General features: G+C 42.2%; 1 protein-coding gene across 1 annotated transcript; it reads right to left on the bottom strand.

The window, feature by feature from the left end:
• Positions 1–11,967: 11,967 nt before the first annotated feature.
• treh (trehalase) lies at positions 11,968–19,829 on the bottom strand. Its single transcript, XM_023961632.1, has 15 exons — positions 19,015–19,829; positions 18,787–18,887; positions 18,567–18,714; positions 18,402–18,489; positions 17,021–17,121; positions 16,856–16,948; positions 15,619–15,735; positions 15,423–15,545; positions 15,301–15,350; positions 14,539–14,739; positions 14,247–14,464; positions 13,876–13,987; positions 12,821–12,933; positions 12,677–12,730; positions 11,968–12,594 (listed from the first exon to the last, which is right to left on the bottom strand). The coding sequence occupies exons 1-15, from the start codon at positions 19,149–19,151 to the stop codon at positions 12,457–12,459; spliced, it is 1,794 nt and encodes a 597-aa protein (XP_023817400.1). The 5' UTR covers positions 19,152–19,829; the 3' UTR covers positions 11,968–12,456.
• Between the last annotated feature and the right edge of the window lie 74 nt (positions 19,830–19,903).

The following is a 19,903-nucleotide window of genomic DNA, read 5'->3' as shown; positions in this document are numbered from 1 at the left end:
GATCTCAATACCATCGAGACCTGCCACCTGCTCCCCAGGAGAAAGGAGACGGATAAACCAGCGATCCTCATCAGGTTTGTGAATCACAAACACAAGCTAGCTTTGATGAACCAAAGGAAACACCTGAAAGGTTCGGCTGTTTATCTGAACGACCATCTGACCAGGAGGAATGCTGAAATCTCAAAACATGCACGGCTTCTCAGGAAGCGTAAGCAGATTGAGAACACTTGGGTTAAAGGCTGCAGGATTTATGTCAAACCGCTCGGTCCAGAGGACCGGTCCAAGGTTCTGGTTGTGAGCACCATGAAAGACTTTGAGAAGTGTTTGATCATGGTCGTCTGAAACAACATGGAGTAATAAACCAAAGAGCCAAATAATTTCAAGAAATATGACACCAGGAATCATCACTTTCTCCATCGTCTGACGTCACCTGAATAACAGCAGAGAGTTCTGACCTGCAGACAACTTGACCTCAACTTTCACCGCAGCTGATATCAGCTGAAGAAGGATATGGACCTGAATCTAATGTCTGCAGTCATAACATCGAAGAGAACTATTAACTCTATTTTGAACCCAGGAGATCAGCTGTTATCAGTAAAAGAAGAAATACCAACCTTGGATAATCGACAGTTATGGACCCTTTTTATTTTTCCCCAACAGCATTGCTTTATTATAAAAAAATAAAAAAATAAAAATAAAAATATATAAAAAGAGTAAAACAAATGATTAATCACTTTTGAAAATTGTTAAATTGATTGACTTTTGATGATATTACTTCACTAGCTCCTAAAATTGAAAAATTGATTCAAAAATCTTTCCTAATGTAGCATAACTTTGCACATGTTTTTAACTTTTGATACTTGATGAAATTTTGCTATGAAAACTCCTGAAACAGTGTTGTGTCTATTTTACTGGTATAGTATTATTTTTTAAAGCATATGAATGATTTTTAAAAGTAACATAATTTGCATATATTTCAGATGCTGCATTTGCCATGTTAATTTCTAAAATAGTTATTTTTGACGTAGTACTTAAGTAATTCATCTTTGGCATGTGCCTTATTGATACCTTATGATTCTTAATTCTGTCTGATAAAACCTAGGAACCGGATATTGATAAATCATGTAATAAAATGGTTATAGTATAACGGGGTGGAATTATATAAGTTCGCTTCCTTCCACTCCCTTTCAAGCAATATTTATTAATTATGTCTAATTATCCTAAGTTTGATTAGTTACTGTATGAATGTATAACTGATGTTTATATTGCTTTTGTGTATAACTTCTATTTGATTGCTTGAAATAAACCATTTCAAATCAAATCAAATCAAAATTTGTGATCTTCACTGGTGTCCATAGATTACATGAAATCTTCTTCACCCTTTTCCACCTTTGTCATGGTGGGGAGAACACGTCAATGTAAGAGTGGGGTCATTTTGACCCCACAAGATAGCACAAGGGTTAAAAGAACTGGACTGAGCGAGGGTGACTTCCGTGGCTTAGTTCCGGCTCCTGACGCTACCCGATCCGTATACCGTATATGTCAGCGATCGCCAACCTTTTTCAGGCCACGGACCTTGAATGTCAGTTTTTTCCAGAGACCGGCCTGCACGAGGCTGAAGTGGGCATCCGATGTTTTTAAACTCATACAAACTTTAGCCTCAAATGGGTAAAGTTTATCTCAATTTTCTGTTAAAAAAAAATCTGCAGCTGCTTTAAACTTTATGTGTACGCTGGATTTTGTGTACCGTTAAAATGCAATAAAGATTTTCCATCAAACCCATAACCGTCAAAGTGGAAGCCAAGAAAAAAAAATCATCAGCCTAAATGCATATAAAATGGTCACTAAAACTGGCATTTTCGAAATATAATAAAAATATTGTTTGAGTAACGTTATTAGCAGCATCCTAGTAACAAAAAAACGGTTAATGAATATTCTGCATTATTGTTATGGTGTTTGGAAACAACTGTCACAAGAAATCCATATTTGGAGTAAAGTCTCCTGGTTTTTGTTTGTTAAATGCCGATTTAATGAACAGTAAATGGAAACATGAACAACATAAGGTGTTGGAAAAAGGGGTGGGATCATACAAAATGTTTCTACTACCCGCTCTTTTTCAAACACAGCTTTTTGTTTTGTCCGCCTTTTATTGACGTTTGTGTTTTTACATAAAAATAAAGTGTTTTGTTAAATTAGCTAACTTGGGAGGTTTCAATTGAGATGTTGGCCCAGCCGCTTAAAAAAAGTAGCAGAAGGATCTTGAACCCGTGAGTGAGCGACTTGACATGCGTCAGGAGCGAGTCGGATGTAGTGGAGAAAATCCAGTCGTTTTTCAAAATAAAACTTCCCTCTGAATCAGATATTAAAGAAAATCTGAAAAAATGTAGGACCGTAGCGGTCCGTGGTCTGGGAGTTCAGCGCTACCGTCTTTCTTCACTTCCTCTCATCTGCAACACTGCAACAAGTTTAGCAGTTTGAATTAGACATAGCATTTCCCTGTCAGTTTTGTCTCCGTCCGAGCCACTTTCCTGCCAAATTAACCGTTCATAACGTGTCTGTGTAAGTAAGTAAGTTAGTAAAGTGTCGGTGTCCTTGCACAATGGGGAGTAAACTGCCATTACATGAAAAAGAAGAAAAAACATTCACATGCGCAGTACGGGTCATAAAGTACTAATCTGTAACTTTTTAGTGTTTTCATTTTAAATAAAAGTGTTTTTTATTACCGTAAACAATTTAAGAGATACATATTATTGTTGACATCACAAGAAATACTCCAACTAACTAGAGGGAGCTGCATTTCCAAATACAGAGAGGACATATCATCCCGGAACATCTTGAAAATGTTAAGGTTTTGAAGGACCAAAAGTCATAGCTGGAAAAAGTTTAAAAAGCTGAACATTTTCAAAGCTGACAAATTGTAGAAGGAGTTAAGCACCCAAAAAAATGGCGGAAGATACTATAATAAACCAGAAGAAAATGCAGGGTAGAATGCCTCCTCTCAACTCTCTGCTGACCTTTTTGGACTGAAGAGAAGATGTGTTGCTTTGTAGCATTCAAGCAATAAGTGCTTTAAAATATTTTCCGTTAAAGTCGACGCATTTCACGCATGGGCGATCGTGTTTCTGGTACTGATCGGGTCACGACGGCCCGAACCAAATGAAGTCAGTTTAGCCGAAAACATTTTTTTACGTGATTTTGGCGCCGTAATGTTGGAGCCAGACGTCGTCAGTAACCAGTGATTCATCCAAGTCATTCTAAGTCAACGTTTCTACGGCAACCACTCTCGCCAATCTGCAGTGAGTTTGTTGGTAGGCCACACCCCTTCCACTTGGGTGTCGGGGGGCCAGCAGGCTCGAGTAACAGCTGTTTATTTCTCCACAGACGTCTGTGGGATTTTGGCTTCTTGGAATCTGCGGGTGCTTCCTGTTGGGAACGCCAATGGGGGGGGGGGGTCACTCAGCCCAGTCCATCTTGGCCATCTTGGACCAGCGTTGTCCAGAGACAGAACTGGTGCTCCGCATCAGGTGATTCTAAAGTTAGGAGGAAAATTCTTCCCTCATCAGGAGACGCTCATCACAAAAGAAAAGAGAAGAAGATTTTGTGGCCGTCTTTACTGTACCTTTCAGACGCGAAGAGTAAAGGTGACGTTTGATAAGAAAATTACTTTTTTAATTCTCCATCCCACTTTTGATATCAGATATTAAAGTCGCTGAAAAGAACCGAGGGCCATTTCTCTGAACCTGATGCGGGGCCGGCGACGTGCGGTGAAAATAGCGCTCGCCTATAATACGGAATAAGAGCCAGCAAATTTTCATTTAGAGTAGATGACAATCAAACACAATAAAGGCTTCTAAGCTTCAATATTTCCTTCAAATGAAATCCCATTTTCTTTCATTCCTGAAGGCTGTTTTGGCAGGATTTGCTGATTACATGCTTCACACTTCTCTGACAAAAGAGGAAATTGGTTTCTTATTAATCCTCCTCACCGATGGGACACAACAGATCTCTGTCTGGTCTTGATCTGACCTTGGTAAACATTTAAACGCTGTACCGGCCTAATGAGGGGACATGAAAGAGACAGCCAGCACCTCAGCGTCCTCATCTGCAGAAATCCACATTGGGATTACAACAAAACATCTCATCTCTGGCTCAATTCAAGCCGTTTTCTTGTCCTGTGCAATCAGCCGTGTGATCAGACGCATGCTGCTTGAGCTGGAAAAAGGAAACTGCCAAGGTTCACACAGATGTGGACCCAACAGAACACTTCCTGGTTCTTTTAAGAAAAAGAAATAAAATACCGTTGTGTTGGTCGGATGAAATGCTTGAGTCACATCATGACGGACGGAGGGACACACAGATATAAATTACCCCAAAGTCTCATCACCATCATTCCATGGAAAGAATTTACTAGTGTTCGTCTGTGATTGTGATCCATATATATCTATAGATATAGATATATATGGATCACTCTTCTTTTTAAATTTGTGTGCTGAAAATACCCAACATTGGTGAGACCTTCTTGTGAAGGTAATTTTTAGCTAACTATTTATAACCCTCCATTTTCTAACAGCTGAGCCACAGATCAGAGCTGAAGGCTTCTTGTGTTATAGAGATTTTACTGTAAAGATCAAATGTGTCAAACTCAAGGCCCAGGGGCCAAATGGGGCCCGCCGTGTCATTTTCTGTGGCCCGCGAGAGCATAAAAGATTTTAATTTCTTAAAATAACTTTTTCTTTTAGTTGATTACATATTATTTATGTGTAGCTGCAGTTTTAATTATTCAATGTTTGCAGGTCTTATGTGTGTATGCAGAGAAACCATCAGTTGGATCCAAGGCTGTGTGCAGCCTTTTTTGTCAAATGTTACACTATAATACATGTTCTTTGTTTGCAGCTCAGTATTCTGTTATTTTTCTTTATTTACTTGGACAGTTTGATTGATCGTGGGTTTTAATAAGCGGACAAAATTTAAAAGAATGTATGCTAGAGTAACAAGCAAACGTGTTTTCTATGCAACTGTAATTGTCACATTAAGTTATAATAAATAAATAATGAGTTATTTAACATTAAGGAGTAGTTACATTTATTTTTCATTACATTTAGTTACATGTATAAGTTTTATCTTTGAGGACAGCCACTATGCTGATGTGGCCCTCAGTGAAAATGAGTTTGACACCCCTGGTACGGGGGGGTTTGTGGATCTTCAGATAAACGGAGTATATTTGTATAAACCTCTTTTGTATTTGAGGTTAAGCTTTCTTTATAATAATTATATTTATACACATTCCTTGTTGGACCGGACGGATAAGGAAAGGAGAAAGACGGCAGCTGGGTAGCTCGGTTGATAAGGTGAAAGACTACCATGCAGGAAACCAGGGTACTGACAATCTGACAATGGTACTGGGGAGGATACCATATCAATGGCGAGCAATTAACCTCACCTTTAACATGCTACTGCCTCCCGAGCACGGTTTGGCTACAGCTCACCGCTCCCCCACGGGATGGGTCAAATGCGGAGAACAAATTGCCCATTGTGGGATAAATACAGAATTATAAAATAAAAGAGAAAAAAGAGAGTGGGATGTTAGAGATGGTGGTAAGGGGAGATGGGGGGAGGGGTCGATATTACAGTCATAAGTATAACCTTCATCTTTGCTTCTGTCAAAAATGAAAAGTTAGATTCAAGTTTGGAACTGGAAAACCGACCACTGATGAAAATATTTTTGGTGTTTTTAGCGTGTACTTGTGTCATTTTTCTGATGATGCTGGGACATGTGTTGAGAAAATTAAGCTCAAAACTGTATTTAAATATTTTTATATTCACATCACTGTGAATCAGGAGCAGACAAAAAATTGACGTTCATGAAGGTTTGTAAAAGTGGCTTCAGTGTTTGTAAAAGTGGCTTCAGTGTTTCCCGCCTGGATCGCCATTAGGAATTCTCAGCAGGGTTTAATGTTTATATCTATATTCCTGCACTGATGTCAGAAGTGGATGCAAACTCCCTCTGTGACTGAAGCGCAATTTCACAAGCCAAAAAAAGGAAGAAAAAAAAGTGCTGCAGCGATCGCTCATCAAAACAAAGCCACAGAGGGAGTGGCCTGATTCCTGCTGCCTTTTCTCAATAAAAGTGTGGAGCGCCGTTCTCCTCTCATTACTTCTGTACTTATCAATGGCGGGGGGACAGAATCACAAATGACGAAAGCTGGAATAATAGCTTGCGAAGCACAAAATCTGCTGGAATATAAATATTTTTCTCTTTCAACTCCTCCTCCCAGTAATTTCATCCTCCTCCATCTTCTCCCGCCCTTCCCGGATGTCCTTGCTGATCCGATGCCTTTGTCATCTGGAGCTTCAAGTCGTCCGCTGTGCCCTGCAGGATCTTGCACCATATGCTGCCCGGCGCTTCCTGTGGAATTAATATTCCACAGGTGGCTCCTCTTGCCATTTTTCTTGCTGACAAACCGAAGCTGGATGGAGGTTTTCAAACGTTTCAAATGTTTCTCCTGGAAGCTCCTTATGCTCACCGTCCAACACGTGCTCTGACTTTTTTTTTCTTGTTCCCATCTGTGCAGCTGCTTCCAGCAGGACAACCGCCTCCGTGACTCCGGCCTTCGCCACCACGGCGAGCGCAGAAAAATGAGCTGAACTTCCCGGGATGAATTTCTCAAACTAAAGCCGCTCAGCCTGAATCTGTGCTCACCCAGAGGCCGCCCGCCGCGCTCAAGCAGATCCGTCCCTCCCGTTTGATCTGAATGATTTTCCGGACATAAAATCTTTGATTTGAAGCAGAAAACGTTCACCAAGAGCTCTCCGACTTTAGAGGAATTTCGAAAATATGTCTGCCATTCCAGTTTGAGAAAAAAGTTGTGACAAATTGAAATTGTTAACAGAGAATTCAATGGTTTCTTCATGCTTCTGTTTGCAGCACGGAGATGCTTCAGAAGCTGCAACGCCAAGATGAATGAGACCGATCCGACGTCTGAAAATCAAGTCGGGGGTCAGCCTGGAAGCTCGTTTCTGTCCAGTCGAACAAGAATGCTGACATAACCGAAAGTTTACACTCAAATACAAAAGGGGTTCACACAAATATACTCCTCGTGTGTCAGAAGATTCAGTATGGTAACAGTAACTCAAGAGGCCTAACGCTCAAATCTGTTTGCTCAGCTGACGGACAGGACAAAATACAAAAAAATGAAGGAAACTCGTTCATTTCTGGTATATTTTTCATTTCGACCTCCTATAAGCTGAATTGCTGTCATCTTTTGATCTATTTAAAGCCGTTTTTGAATTCTGATTGTTTTCATCCTAAAAACAACATAGGAGTTCATTAAAAATTTCCTCAAAGATGTGGGCGGGACTGTTGGCGCAGAGTAACACCGCCCCCATTCCCGTTGCCGAGAGCTCTAAGCAGGTCACTTATGCCTGCTTTGCCTTTATCTGAGTCATAAATGAGTCTGCTCCTGATTCACAGCGATTTGAATAAAGACAGACATCGAAACACAATTTTACGCATAATTTTCTTTTTACGTGTCCACCCTCATGACAAAAATGCCACAGGAACATGATTAAAAAAACTATTTTTAATCAGAGTGGGGCTTTAGCACGGGGAATTCAAAACAGACTGTAGCTCCATAAAACTGGTTCAGACATGAAAAGTAAATTTAGACGATTATTTCAGGTTGTGATGGTTCTGTAATGGAACTAATACCAGCTTAGTGGCCTAGTAGGAGAGTGTCCAACCTGAGATTCAAATCCTCAGTTGGCTTGTACCAAAATCTTCAAGTGGGACCCTGACACTCAGCTTTTTTTTTTTTTCAATTTTATATCAATTCAAGTCAAATTTATTTGTATAGCCGAAAATCGCAACAACAGTCGTCTCGATGGGCTTTGTGCAGATAGATGTAGGGTAAAACATAAAATATAAAGGTTAATGAATACATACGATTCAATAGAAAGATTCTAAACTGAACTAACTAAACTAAACTGGACATCCCTTCCCTTAGACCCCCCTTCGCGGTAAGGAAAAACCCCTAAAAAAACGGATTCCGGAAAAAAACGAAGAAACCTCAGGGGTGTCAACATGAAGGAGGGATCCTCCCCCAGGACGGACTGGTTTGGTCTGGGAACCAAATAGTTTGAGCCCAAGGGCTCACCGTCAAAAGTGGAAGACAGATTTCCTCACTGGAAACTAAAAACAAACTATGAGGATCAGTAATTACGTATAGATCGAGTGAAAATCAGCTAAATATCCAGAATTCTTTAAAAAGTCCAAAATAAAAGTCCCGTTTCCCTGAAGAACAGAACCCTGAGGTAACAGGATTCTGTCGGTTAAAATAAAAAAAATAAGCTTTTTTGATTTTTATTTGAAATGGTTTATTTCAAGCAATTAAGTACAAATAATACACAACAGCAATATAATCATCAGTTATACATTCATACAGTAACTAATCAAACTTAGAATAATGAATGCTGAATGAATTTCTTCTATGTCGTGAGGCAAAACATTTTATTTTACAGCTATTTTTCACAGTTACTTTATTATACAAGCAACAGTTTTTGAACATCAGTGTTTTCATTTCAAAAACACAGAATCTTGACGCAGCTCTGACAAAAGACCAGCAAACCCAGCTCATGAATTAGAGGTCATCCACCAGAATTTATTGACTTTAGATTTCAGCTCTCATAGCGATATGTAATCAGGTCAAGTAGACGTTCAAAGTTAGAGTTTTGTTGCAGGTTTTTAGACTCTGTATAAAAGCAGGGGACTTATAGATCAGGAACAAGCCGCATATTTCTTTGTGCAGCCAAAGACCTTCAGTTAGCTCCTGCTTCTAGATTAGAGGTCACGGCGTTGATCTGCAGACGGACCTGCAGGGCTTCACGTATTGATCAGGGCACGGCAGCAGAGGAGTCGCCGCATCTCGGATTCATCATGGCAGGCCGAGCGGCCTCTCTGCAGCCTGCAGAGCCTGCGGGGAGGCGCGCTAATCCTGGCAGGGCAGAGCGGTACGGCGTGGGGATAATGAGCAGGTTTGTGCTGCAGGAGGCTGGAGCAGGCTTTCATAGAAATTTCCTCTGTTGAAATTCAGGTTTTTGAAAATGTTCTTGATGGAGAACATAAGAAAATAAAGCTCAAAATTACATTTATTAGTTTTTCTTGATTGGAATCACTGTGAATGATGGTCAGACAAAAGGAAACTCCGTTGGAAGAAGATTGGTATTTGTGACGTAGAGCTACATTGGCCGGGCCACTAGTTCCCTACTCCGCTCTATTTCCTCGTCTGAGCTGGAGTCCGCCTCAAAACTGTACGGCTGGATGTGTCTTACATTGCTCGCCATCTTTGTAGCACCAGCCACATTAAGCATTCGTCACAGTATTTTGTGTAGCTTGGCCGCAGGTGCAACTTATGTGCTTGTAAAAAATAGGCTCATTTTTTGTTTAGTATTTTTCCACTAAACCAGTAGAGGGCGCTGCAGGGGCGTGTAACAGTTTCGGCCACTGCAAGCAATGCAGGAGAAGCAGCGCCGGTGTGGCTACTAAAACTGTTCAGCCTGCAACAAGTGTTGGAGGGCCTGCCAGTAATGATGACGTCACACTATTGGATTCAGAGATGTTCCAAAGCCATACAGATGAAGAAATGAACAGATTTTGTGATTTAAAGTGGTATAAAGACTTAAAGATGACCTGTTAGCATGTTTTTTTATTATGCTATGGTTATCTCAATAGTTGTGTTTATGTTTTGGCTAATATACTTATTCAATTTGTCTTATTTTTCATGAAGCTAAACATGGTCCGGGGGAATTCTCGATTCTGATTGGCTGCAGGGTGTGGATTAGAAAGAAGTTCCGGTCACATAGCTTAAATGTTCTATATCACTGCGCTGGCAAACTTCAGCTTCATGCTTGGGACAAAAACAAGCGGGAAGAGGTGAACTTTCTCTCTGAACTGATGTTTTATTTAACCCATTGGGAATCAAGCATGCGCATCGCTTTCCTTTGCCGCTGCAGTCGAGGTCGGTGCCAGCTCAGCAGTTACCGTGACGACGCGCAGCCCCAAAGGTGATCTAAATCGAAAAACAAGGTATGAGCGGGTATCACGTGTGTGTGAAGATAACCGCATCACTGCATGTTTTTTTTTTTGCTTTTTTGAAAGTTCTGCATATGGTGCGTGATTGGAACTATAATAAACACATTAAACACATTCAAAAAAAATTACTTTTTCTGCTAGTCCTATGTTCAGACTTCAAGGGCTTCTGGGGGAAACCTTTTATTACTGTTCTCCCTCACTCCATGCATGCTCCCTCTCTTCCTCTTGCGCTGCACGCACTCCCTCTTCTTACACACATGCACATGGTTTCAGCAGCAAACATACATCCTCATTGATTCCACAACAGAAGTTTCCATCTGTAATTATTCATTTCCATTGTGGTTAATGGCCAACGAAGTATGCGTTATTACTTTTTAACGCACGCCGTGGAAGCCTGAACTGTCCGACGTGAAGCGAAGTGCGTTAAAAAGTAATGACGCATACTTCATAGGCCATTAACCCGCTTATACCATGGTCACTTACAAAAGTAATACATATTAACCAGGTTTTAGTCCTTAATTCTTGTTTTTTTTTTCAGATTTGGATCGCTTTTCTCACAAAAAGCGCAGCATCACGTAACACAGATTCCGCGTCACGCAGCACCACCGCTGTAGTCAAGATTCGGCGATATCTATATGCTGATCGTCCTGATGGGTTGAATAAAGCATCAGTTAAGAGAGAAAGTTCACCTCTCACCGCTTTTTTTTTGTCCAAATGATGAAGCTAAGGTTGTTTTATAGAAGCAGGCGCAGTGATACAAAACATTTAAGCTAGGTGACCGGAACTTCTTTTTTCACCGTGGGGTTAGCAGGTTTTAATCCACACCCAGGAGCCAATCAGAATCGAGTATTCAACCGGACCATGGTATAATCATAATTAAAAGACGGCTGGGAACGCTTGTAAAAAAGCTCAAAAGATGATCAGAGTGGGTCTTTAAACATTTTACAGGTTTTATTTTATGATCGACGCATAAAGAAAGTTGATTAGTGGCTGATAAATATGGATGGATGGATGTACAGATGCTTGTTTCTGGGTTTTTTTTCTTTTTACACAGTGGTGGGTGATCCTGAGGCACCGTGACCTTTACTTGCTCGACAAGGTGTAACGCAGCCGACCCTGCAGCCTCGCAGTCCGTGTGCTGCAAACTGAGCGGCTCTAGCAGTCAACAGTTGTGTTGCTAAACCCGCACACATGCTGCACCGCCGCCTCATCTCCACTGAACTCCGACTTCTCGCCACATTTAGCAGCTTAATCCACACAGGGGGGGGGGGGAGAGATGCATCAAAATCCTCATTCAGTGCAATTTCTTATCATCCCTTTTTCTCTTGGACACATTTAAATATGGTATGGAGTAAATGTCTCCACACATGCAAGCAGAAATGACCAAAAAAAACTCTTCCGACTTTGAAGGAGCTTTTTAAGGTGTCAGCCTCCAGGAGTGGATGAGGCCCACCTCGAGTACCTCAAGTCTCTGGATGCTGTGGGAGTGTCTTGGCTGACACGTCTCCGTAGCATCTCGTGGTAGTCGGGAACCGCACCACTGGATTGCTGGGTCGCTGTACCGGTCCTCATTTATTTCATGCCTTTATTCTAAGAATTCTGACTTAAACAACCATTTTCAGAAACTGACTTCCGTCATCGCTCGTACTACTTTTCTTCTTTCTCACAAAATTTTATTTTTTTTCATCATTTTTCAAACTTCTTTTATTACATTCTCATATATTTATTTGTTCATCCTCTCTTACTGTGTGGCCCAAAAATAATCCAAATCTGTTACAGAAAAAGGTTTTATTTTCCCTGGAAAAACATTTCCCATATCTCAAGAATTGATTTATCAGAGAATCGGTTGCTCAGAATGAATCCAATATTAAAAACACGGGTTGTTGCACATTCAGTGCTTTTCTCTTCACATTTTATTTCTCACATGCGCTCATTTACATTCAAAGTGGGTTTTGTGGGAGTGAAGCCATAAACTTTCTAATTTAATTAAGTGAATAACTGTAATCGCAGCTCAATATCTAGAACAAGTTAATGCTGAGGTTTGAGCTGCCAGCCGTCCAGAAGGGCAGAAATGATCTGCAGCTTCTCATAAAGTCAAGGATCATTTAGCTCTGATTGGAAATACAAAAACATTCATCAGAGTAATCCTCACTCGTGATAAATTACATCCCCTTAAACCTGCTAATTACATGATCCAGATCACTCAGGATTTAGAAGAGGCACAAAAAAAGTAGGAGTCCACTCTGCATTCTCAGATCATGTCGGGTTGTTTTTGTGCAGCAGCTCAGCAGACAGGAGGGATGCAGGGAAGGTGAAGCAGGAAAAATGAAAACAAACCCCCCACCCAGGGTCTTTCTGACACCTGGGACTCAGCGGAGCGCCACAGCAGCCGTGAAGACCAGCGGCAGCAGGAGGTCGCAGCCCGAACGGCTGGCCGCCGAGGTGAGGCTGGCGCCGTACTGCTGCAGGAGCTGCAGGGCCACGCCGTTGGTCCAACCGAAGCCCAGCTGCAGCAGCACAGGTCCGGTTCAGTCACAAACAAATCCTCTTCCCACCCGACAGCAGGGTTTTTACAGCTAAAGGACGTACCTGCACTTCGTATTCTCCTCCACCGCCGGGTTTGCCGTCTCCGTTCACGTCATACTGTCATGCGGGGGGGGGGGGGGGGGGGTAATCACAAGCCTCACACCTCTGTGTTGCTGCTGCCCCTTCGAGAACCCCTCACACACTCACCTTCTCAAACATGGCTTCATGCTGCATGTAGGCCCGCCAGTTGGTCCTGATCCAGCGCTGCGCCAGGTCCAAAGCCAGCTGTTTGGCCTCGCCTGAAGGAAGCTGGGAGAGACCTGCAGAGGCACACGGACAGTTAGGACGAGGGAAACAGAACCCGTTCAGTACCAGTTTTCAGGGAACGGATCAGAGCTCATCACAGTGAAAAATACAGTGACAGCAGAGTGTTTGGAACAAAAACGATTTTTTTCCCGCATTTCAAACTAGTCAAAAGCAAAACAAAAGCTAGGTCACTTTACAAATAATTACTTTAGATTGTAAAAACAAATTCCATTTTTTAATTAGCACAGACTCCTACCACTAGGGGGCAGCGTGTCACAACCATCCCATAGTTAGAGGATCCATAGTGGCCACTTATCTGAAATTTGTTTCCAACAAAAAAAATTGATATGAAAAACATTTCATATTCAATGTCATTTCTTTTGTGATATATTTGGCATCCTCTGGCATTCCCATTGTTAGGACTATTGTTCTTGTCGTGCATTCTTGTTCTATGTGTTTTCAACAATGAAGCATTAAAAAAAAGATATGGAAGCATTTTCCCACCAAGTACTGCGTACCACTGAATGAACGTTGGTTCTACAGAGGACATCCTGGGCTTTTCAATGATATGAAATGTGAAGGGTGGGGCTCTGGGAATTGTTTTTGATTTATTAAAAACATTTTAATTATGTTTTTAATAACCCAAACATAATTAAAATGTTTAAAATTAACTGGACAACATTTTTTTTTCTCTGATGGGTTATTAATGACACCGATTCTCCATGGAAACACATGATCATGGGATCAAAGCTCTCCGTCGCTTTTACTGCATTAAATCATAGTGCAGTGGAATCAATTTAAGTACAATCTCCAAGAATCTCCACTTTCTGGAGCCCAGAGTTCCGTTAATAATTGAAAATAGGGTTTTGAGTTTTAGTGATGATGCAGAAGCTTTTATTTCACCCCCTCAAGCTTTTTTTTTGGGGGGGGGGGGGGGGGGGGGGGGCTCCTCCAACCTTCTATGAGCATGTGCTGCAGAGGGGGCCACGCGTTGGGGTAGTCCCACTGCTGCCCGGACTCCCTCAGGGACGTGGGGACTCCGTTGGGGAACTTGAGAGCGCCACTTTCCTGTACAGAGAAACAAAAACACCAAAGAGGAACGCTATGTAGTGCACTTCTGCCACCTGCTGGAGGAAGCAGGCATTGCTCCTGCAGCTGAGGAGGTGACTTTTGATGCATCAAAATACAAAGAGAGGAATGACAAAAAATATCCACTCATTAAAGAAGAAAAATGAAAATAAACTGAATTAAAATAAGTTTTTGTAATGTTCACAAACACGATATCAAAGCTCTTATTTTGAAGGGTTTTTTGTGGCTGAGCTCCAACCTTCAGGTACTGCACGGCCCTCTCCCCCATCTCTGGCAGAGAGAAGCACTGAGCCCAAACAGGCGCCAGGTTGGAGGCGTAGAACTCCAAGTGCTTGGATTTGGACAGCAGGCTGTAATCAAACCAGGCTCCCCTCTCGGGGTCCCACAGCACTGCCTCCATCGCCTCCACCCTCCGGGCCGTGGCCTGCTGGTACACAGCGGCCAGCTCGTCCTCACCTGTCAGAGAGCGACACGTCAAAGCGGCGCTGCGGAGCGGCCGAGCGCGGCGGGTGATGGGGTTGGCCTCTCACCCAGCAGCCGGCAGAAGGAGGCCAGGGTCCGCTCGGTGCGGCACATCAGAGCGTTGAGGTCGACGGGTAGGATCTGGCTGGTGCGCGTGTCTTTGAGGGCGCCGCCGTTGTGGCCTTCGGCGTCGATGTACCAGCGGGAGGTGAAGTCCCAGCCGGACTCCGCACCTGCTTTCAGCTCCGCCCACAGCTGGTCCCGGAGCCCTGAAGCCACAGGGGACGTCAGAGATGGAGCTTCACAGAGACCCGGGAGGTTTGTGTGACCCCCCAGGAGCAAAAAAACAAACATGAAGAAGCTTATTTTCCTCCGTTTTAAATGGAGTTATGGCACTATAGAAAATCTGCTGAAGAATAACAGATGTTGAAGTCATGGCAAACACACAGATGTAGGACCTTTGTTCTCTCAGCTGGTCCTCAGGGTCTCCCCAGAGGAGATGGAGGTGGGGGATGAGGGAAGTTTAGATTGCTGCCCCCACACCCCAGGCCCACCTGAGCGCCAGAAGATGGATGGAGGTTTTCAGTGACCTTCCAGAGACATGAAATCAAACACCCCAGGGTCTTTGAGACTCGACTGAACAGAGAACCCCGGATGTCCCCAGATGTGTTTCTGTCTTCTAGATGTTTAAAGTCGTCTTTTGATCGTACCCATCAGCTGTTCATTGCTACTGACACTCTGGGCATGAGTGAGTGAGTCTGTAAGCATAAATACTTCATGTCTTGTGTCTTAAATGAGTCCCCTGGGACATTTCTGTGCCTCGTCCGTACCTTCGGAGAGTCCTTCTGCCAGCTCCAGGTCGTCAGTGTAGGACTCGGGTCTGCAGGCAGAGGCGTGCAGGTCAGGGGGGGGGCAGGCGGGGACGGGCGGTGCAGCTTTGCGTCACACGTACCTGGGCAGGCCCGCCTCCACATGGAACCGGTTCAGTCGGTGTTCTGCTCCGGCGACGTCCAAAGCCACAGAACGGTTCTGCATCCAGAACTCGTACTCGTCCTTCAGGACCGGCAAAGCGGCTCTAAGAATATTAGGGGGGGGGGGCAGAAACAGGTGAGATCTGGTTGCTTTATTTTGAAGGACCCAAACCCCACCTCAGAAATTCGGTGTCATTGGTGGCTTTGAAGTAGCTCTCCACCATCAAAGTGAGGAACGGGGGTTGGCTCCGCCTCTCGTAGTAAACCCGCCCCCCGTTTGGGATGAAGCCGTATCTGCAGGAGGCGAAGAAGAAAGCCATAAAACCCGACATTAGAAACCGAATGACTGACATACATCAAATGTTTTGATTGAACTGCCTTTTTTTCCACAACTATAGATCCAGAAACCCTTTAGGATCTGTTAGGATCTGGACGAGACGAGGAAAACTCGCCATATTAGCGATTAATATTGTGATGACGATATAGCTTGCGATACATGAACAAACAACCAAAAACATAATTTCCATTTTACTGTAGTTTAAATAAATTTTTAAAAAAGAGTCAACATACCTTAAATGATACTCCAAATTAAACTAGTCTACCAGGGAGGCGAGCATCGAACATAAAAGGGCTTCATCCGATTGGTCAAATGCATAAATGGATTTTTTTGATTTGCCAAGTACTTCAAGCTGCAATAAGATTGTTTTAGCACATCTAAAGTAACCAGTTATTGCAATTTTCGTTTGCGAAGTGCTTATTACACAGTTCGATATCGCGATAACGATAAATTTGTGATTCATTGTGCAGGCCTAATGATCTACATCAAAACACAGATATTCCTTAAATTTGTAAGAATAAAATGTTTTTCCACTAAAGTTTTTGGTCGCAGTCGGATCTGGAGCCGATATTAAGTAATCATGCCGTGTTTGGTGATCGTAGGCACTATTTTTTCCTAAACTGCCGACCAAATTTTATGACCAATGCACATATTCAAAAACAAATTTCATAATGTCTTTTTTTTGTTAATTGTTTTGTTTTTAAAAAGAGTAAAAGGTATTTCTGAATCATGCAGATGAGCTTAGTCAGAAGAGACCTTGTACTGTCAAAGCTAATGACTAAAGAAGGTATTTTATTTTGTAGTGTACCTACAAAGAAACACTTCCTGTTTCAGTGCTATGAAAGAATTTTTTTCTTGCACTTTGTAGACGGTCCCTAAGTTTGTCGGCTACATACAAGACCAAAAGAGAAAAAAAGCTCATGGTTTATATTCCTGCATCTTTTCAAAATAAAAGCGCTCACTTCCTCCTAACAGTTGGAGTGTTGATACCAGAAGCAGGAATCTGTGTTTCCAGCGTTGCCAAACTGCTTATTCAGGAAGATCATGCTTCACCGATCAGGAAGCTTGTGGCCTCACCTGCTGACCAGGTAGAGAAAGTTCTGGATCATGCCGCGGGCCGTGCTCGTCATCCCGGACACCAACAGCCCGTTGATGACCCAGTAGGAGTCCCTGAGGGGAGCAGAGGTCAGAGGTCAGAGGTCAGAGGAGGGCAAGGCAGCTCCGGGATGACGGCTCACTCACCAGTAGTAGAGTTCCCTGAAGCGGCCCCCCGGCACCACGACGGGATGGGGGGTGTAGATCAGCGAGTAGAGCTCTGGGTGATCTTTGACATCGCTGCGGATCTGAAAGAGTTCAGAGGATCCAAACTGGATGAAGGTCAGGTTTAAAAAAAAAAACTGCTGCAGTAAATGAAAAAGGTTCATTCATGGCTCAGATGTTGGAGTTCCTCAGATTGTTTTAAAGACTCCAGAGCTTCTCTTTCTGCTCCTCAAAGTCACCATTACGATTCAAATCTCTTGGAAAAGCAGCACATGTGCAGATCTGTCCAAGCTAACTTTAGTTAGAAAAACAAAAAAAGACATTCACAGAACTTGTTAATAACAAATGACAATATATTTAATGAATGCAATGGGATCTATGATTGAGAGTAATTATGATGGAATCATTTAGATGTGGATAAACATACACACACACATGTATTTCTATATTTCCAATGAATTCAAGACTAATTAGCAAAACTATTTACATGAACTTCAATATGTTGCGTGTTTAGGCGTCTGCCTTCACCAGGGAAGTCCCAGGTCCCAGGACGGGGTGGACCAAATACCAAGTTTCTAGTATCATTTTATAGGAAGATCATCAATATCATAAACTCCACTGAATGTCTGGTGACTCCCTGCCACTTTTTTTTTTTTTTTTTTTTTTTTAAGTGTTTTATCATTTTTCTGTTCGTAAATTCCTTATTTTTCACTCATTTTTGAGCATGTTTTTAGGAACTTTATGATTTTCTTTTTCATTTTGCTACACATACAACAGAAAACCACTAATTAATCACGTCTTGTCATGTTTTGATCGATTATTTATGAAAAGTACTTTTTGTTGGGTAAAATTTTGCAATTTATCAAAGCAGGTAAAAATTATCAGGCAAAAGTGATGGTGTAACGTTATAGTGAAAGTGTTCCAAGGTTAAAATATTTATAAATCTATATATCTAGATATATATATCTAGATATATCTATATCTAACTATATCTCTATCTATCTATATATATCTATATATGTGTATTTCTTTGGCTTAGGTTTTGTTTCAGTTGCCTGAAATAAACCAATTCCGATCCCAAAACTTCCATTACCTGAAGGTTTAAGTCTGAGTTTGAACATTTAACTACTTACAAAAAAAAAATTATTGTAGGGTTGTTTATTTTGTTAAGACAACAAATCCGGTTATGAATGAAAAAGTTGGGAACCAAAAATTAGAAAGCATTGCGATCAGTCTAGATGCAGAAAAAGCTAAATTTGATCCAGTAAAAGACGGTCCTTCCCTGTCTCACGTCTGAGAAATGAAGCCATTACATTCTGGGTTCTTGAACAATTTAAAGGACAAATATTGTGAAAGTCGTCACCTTCCTGCCCAGAGAATTCCACAGGTTATGTATCTGCCCCGCCCACTCCCGCAGCTTATCGTCTGCGATTCCCGTCAGGAACTCTGGCCTGCAAAGGCAAAGTCCCCGTAATAAAGCCACTAAAGAGAGCGTGAAGCTGCGAGGGTCAGGGCGGCCGGATCTCACTGGGCGTTCCAGTCTGGTGGAGCCCACGGCTCCAGCTCCGTCCCCGGTTCCTCGAAGTACTGATCCAGGAACTCCTGCAGCTTAGCAGGAGGAACCATGGAGTTCAGGAACTCAGTGGAGAGGTTGTGGAAGGACGACAGAACAAGATCTGCAAGAAGGGACAGATTTGCAGCAGCAGCACCAGGAGGTGGAGGGACCAAACATTAGAGTTGACCCTCACCAGGAGGGGAGTTCAGCTTCATGTCCACAAAGTGTTTATCATCTGTGAAGAACTTAGCTCTCTGCATATGATCCAGGATGGCTCCATAACAGTAGATTTGACTGAAAATATCAAGAATGACCCAAAATTACAAAAATAAAAGTTTTTCCTCCAAACTAGTGAAGTAGAAGATGAAGGGATTTAAAAACTACATTCAAAAACGTGCATTTTGAAAGCTGTTGACCTTACCTGTCACATGGTGGAGGCAGAGAAGCCCCCGTGAAGGCAGAGAGACTTAAAAGCCAGCAGAGAACCGAGGTCCTCATGTCGAGTCCTGAAGATCCTGGCAGCTCAACGCGGTCTGAGCCGTCATTTATACGGAGCATCCACGCCCCGTAGAGATAAACAGGAGGGAGCCGCCACCGCTTTATGGGGAAACCATTTTCTTACCATGAAACGAACAAGAAGCCCTTTTCTAGAGCATTAAAAAGAAAAAGAAATAAAAAAGTCTGTACTTTATTTTGGAAAAAACCCAACAGGAAACCGGCTGTTTGACATTGACACCAATGATCAACTAAAACTCGTCAAGATTTAAAGAAAAACCCATTTTTAATTTGCAGAAATTTTAGATATTTGATAAAAATGCGCATCACTTTACTGTAAAAATACCATAAGATACTTTGTTCAAAAACAGCAGAAAGATCCTCCATCAGGCTGCAGAAGAACAGTTGGAAGGTTCCAGAGTCTCCTCACCTCCCTGCTAGAGATAAGGTGGTTTCATGCTTCGATAAACTACAAACCCTAATTACGTCATTCCAGACAAAAATAGCTCCGTCTTCCATTAGCATGATTCATCTGTTATCGGTCTGTACCAATCAGGATCTGGAGTCGCATTTTTAAGTTGCTCATGAGAAATTTCATCTTTAAGAAACTCTAAATCACCTTTTATTTTACTTTTTGCCATATTTATGATTTTATTCAAAATATTGCATTTTGGGATTCAAAAAATGAGTAGAAGCTTAAATCTGACTGGTCTTGAACCGTAAAATGTGAATCTTTAAATTGTTTGGGGACATTTTGGGGGATCCTCTGCCACCTAGTGGCCACCTGGTGAACAGACAAACCAGCAAACACGAAA

This window comes from Oryzias latipes, chromosome 13, assembly GCF_002234675.1.
Source record: "Oryzias latipes chromosome 13, ASM223467v1".
Taxonomy (NCBI): Eukaryota; Metazoa; Chordata; class Actinopteri; order Beloniformes; family Adrianichthyidae; genus Oryzias; species Oryzias latipes.
This window is presented reverse-complemented; position numbering and strand designations above follow the sequence as displayed.

Excerpts from the sequence above, each read along its gene's own strand:
- treh (XM_023961632.1), bottom strand. The coding sequence starts at position 19,151 with ATGCTCCGTATAAATGACGGCTCAGACCGCGTTGAGCTGCCAGGATCT. Across the intron at positions 15,351-15,422 it reads GTGGAGGCGGGCCTGCCCAG|ACCCGAGTCCTACACTGACG; the intron begins GTACGTGTGACG and ends CTCTGCCTGCAG. Across the intron at positions 14,740-15,300 it reads GGCAGAAGGACTCTCCGAAG|GGCTCCGGGACCAGCTGTGG; the intron begins GTACGGACGAGG and ends CTGTGGCTTCAG.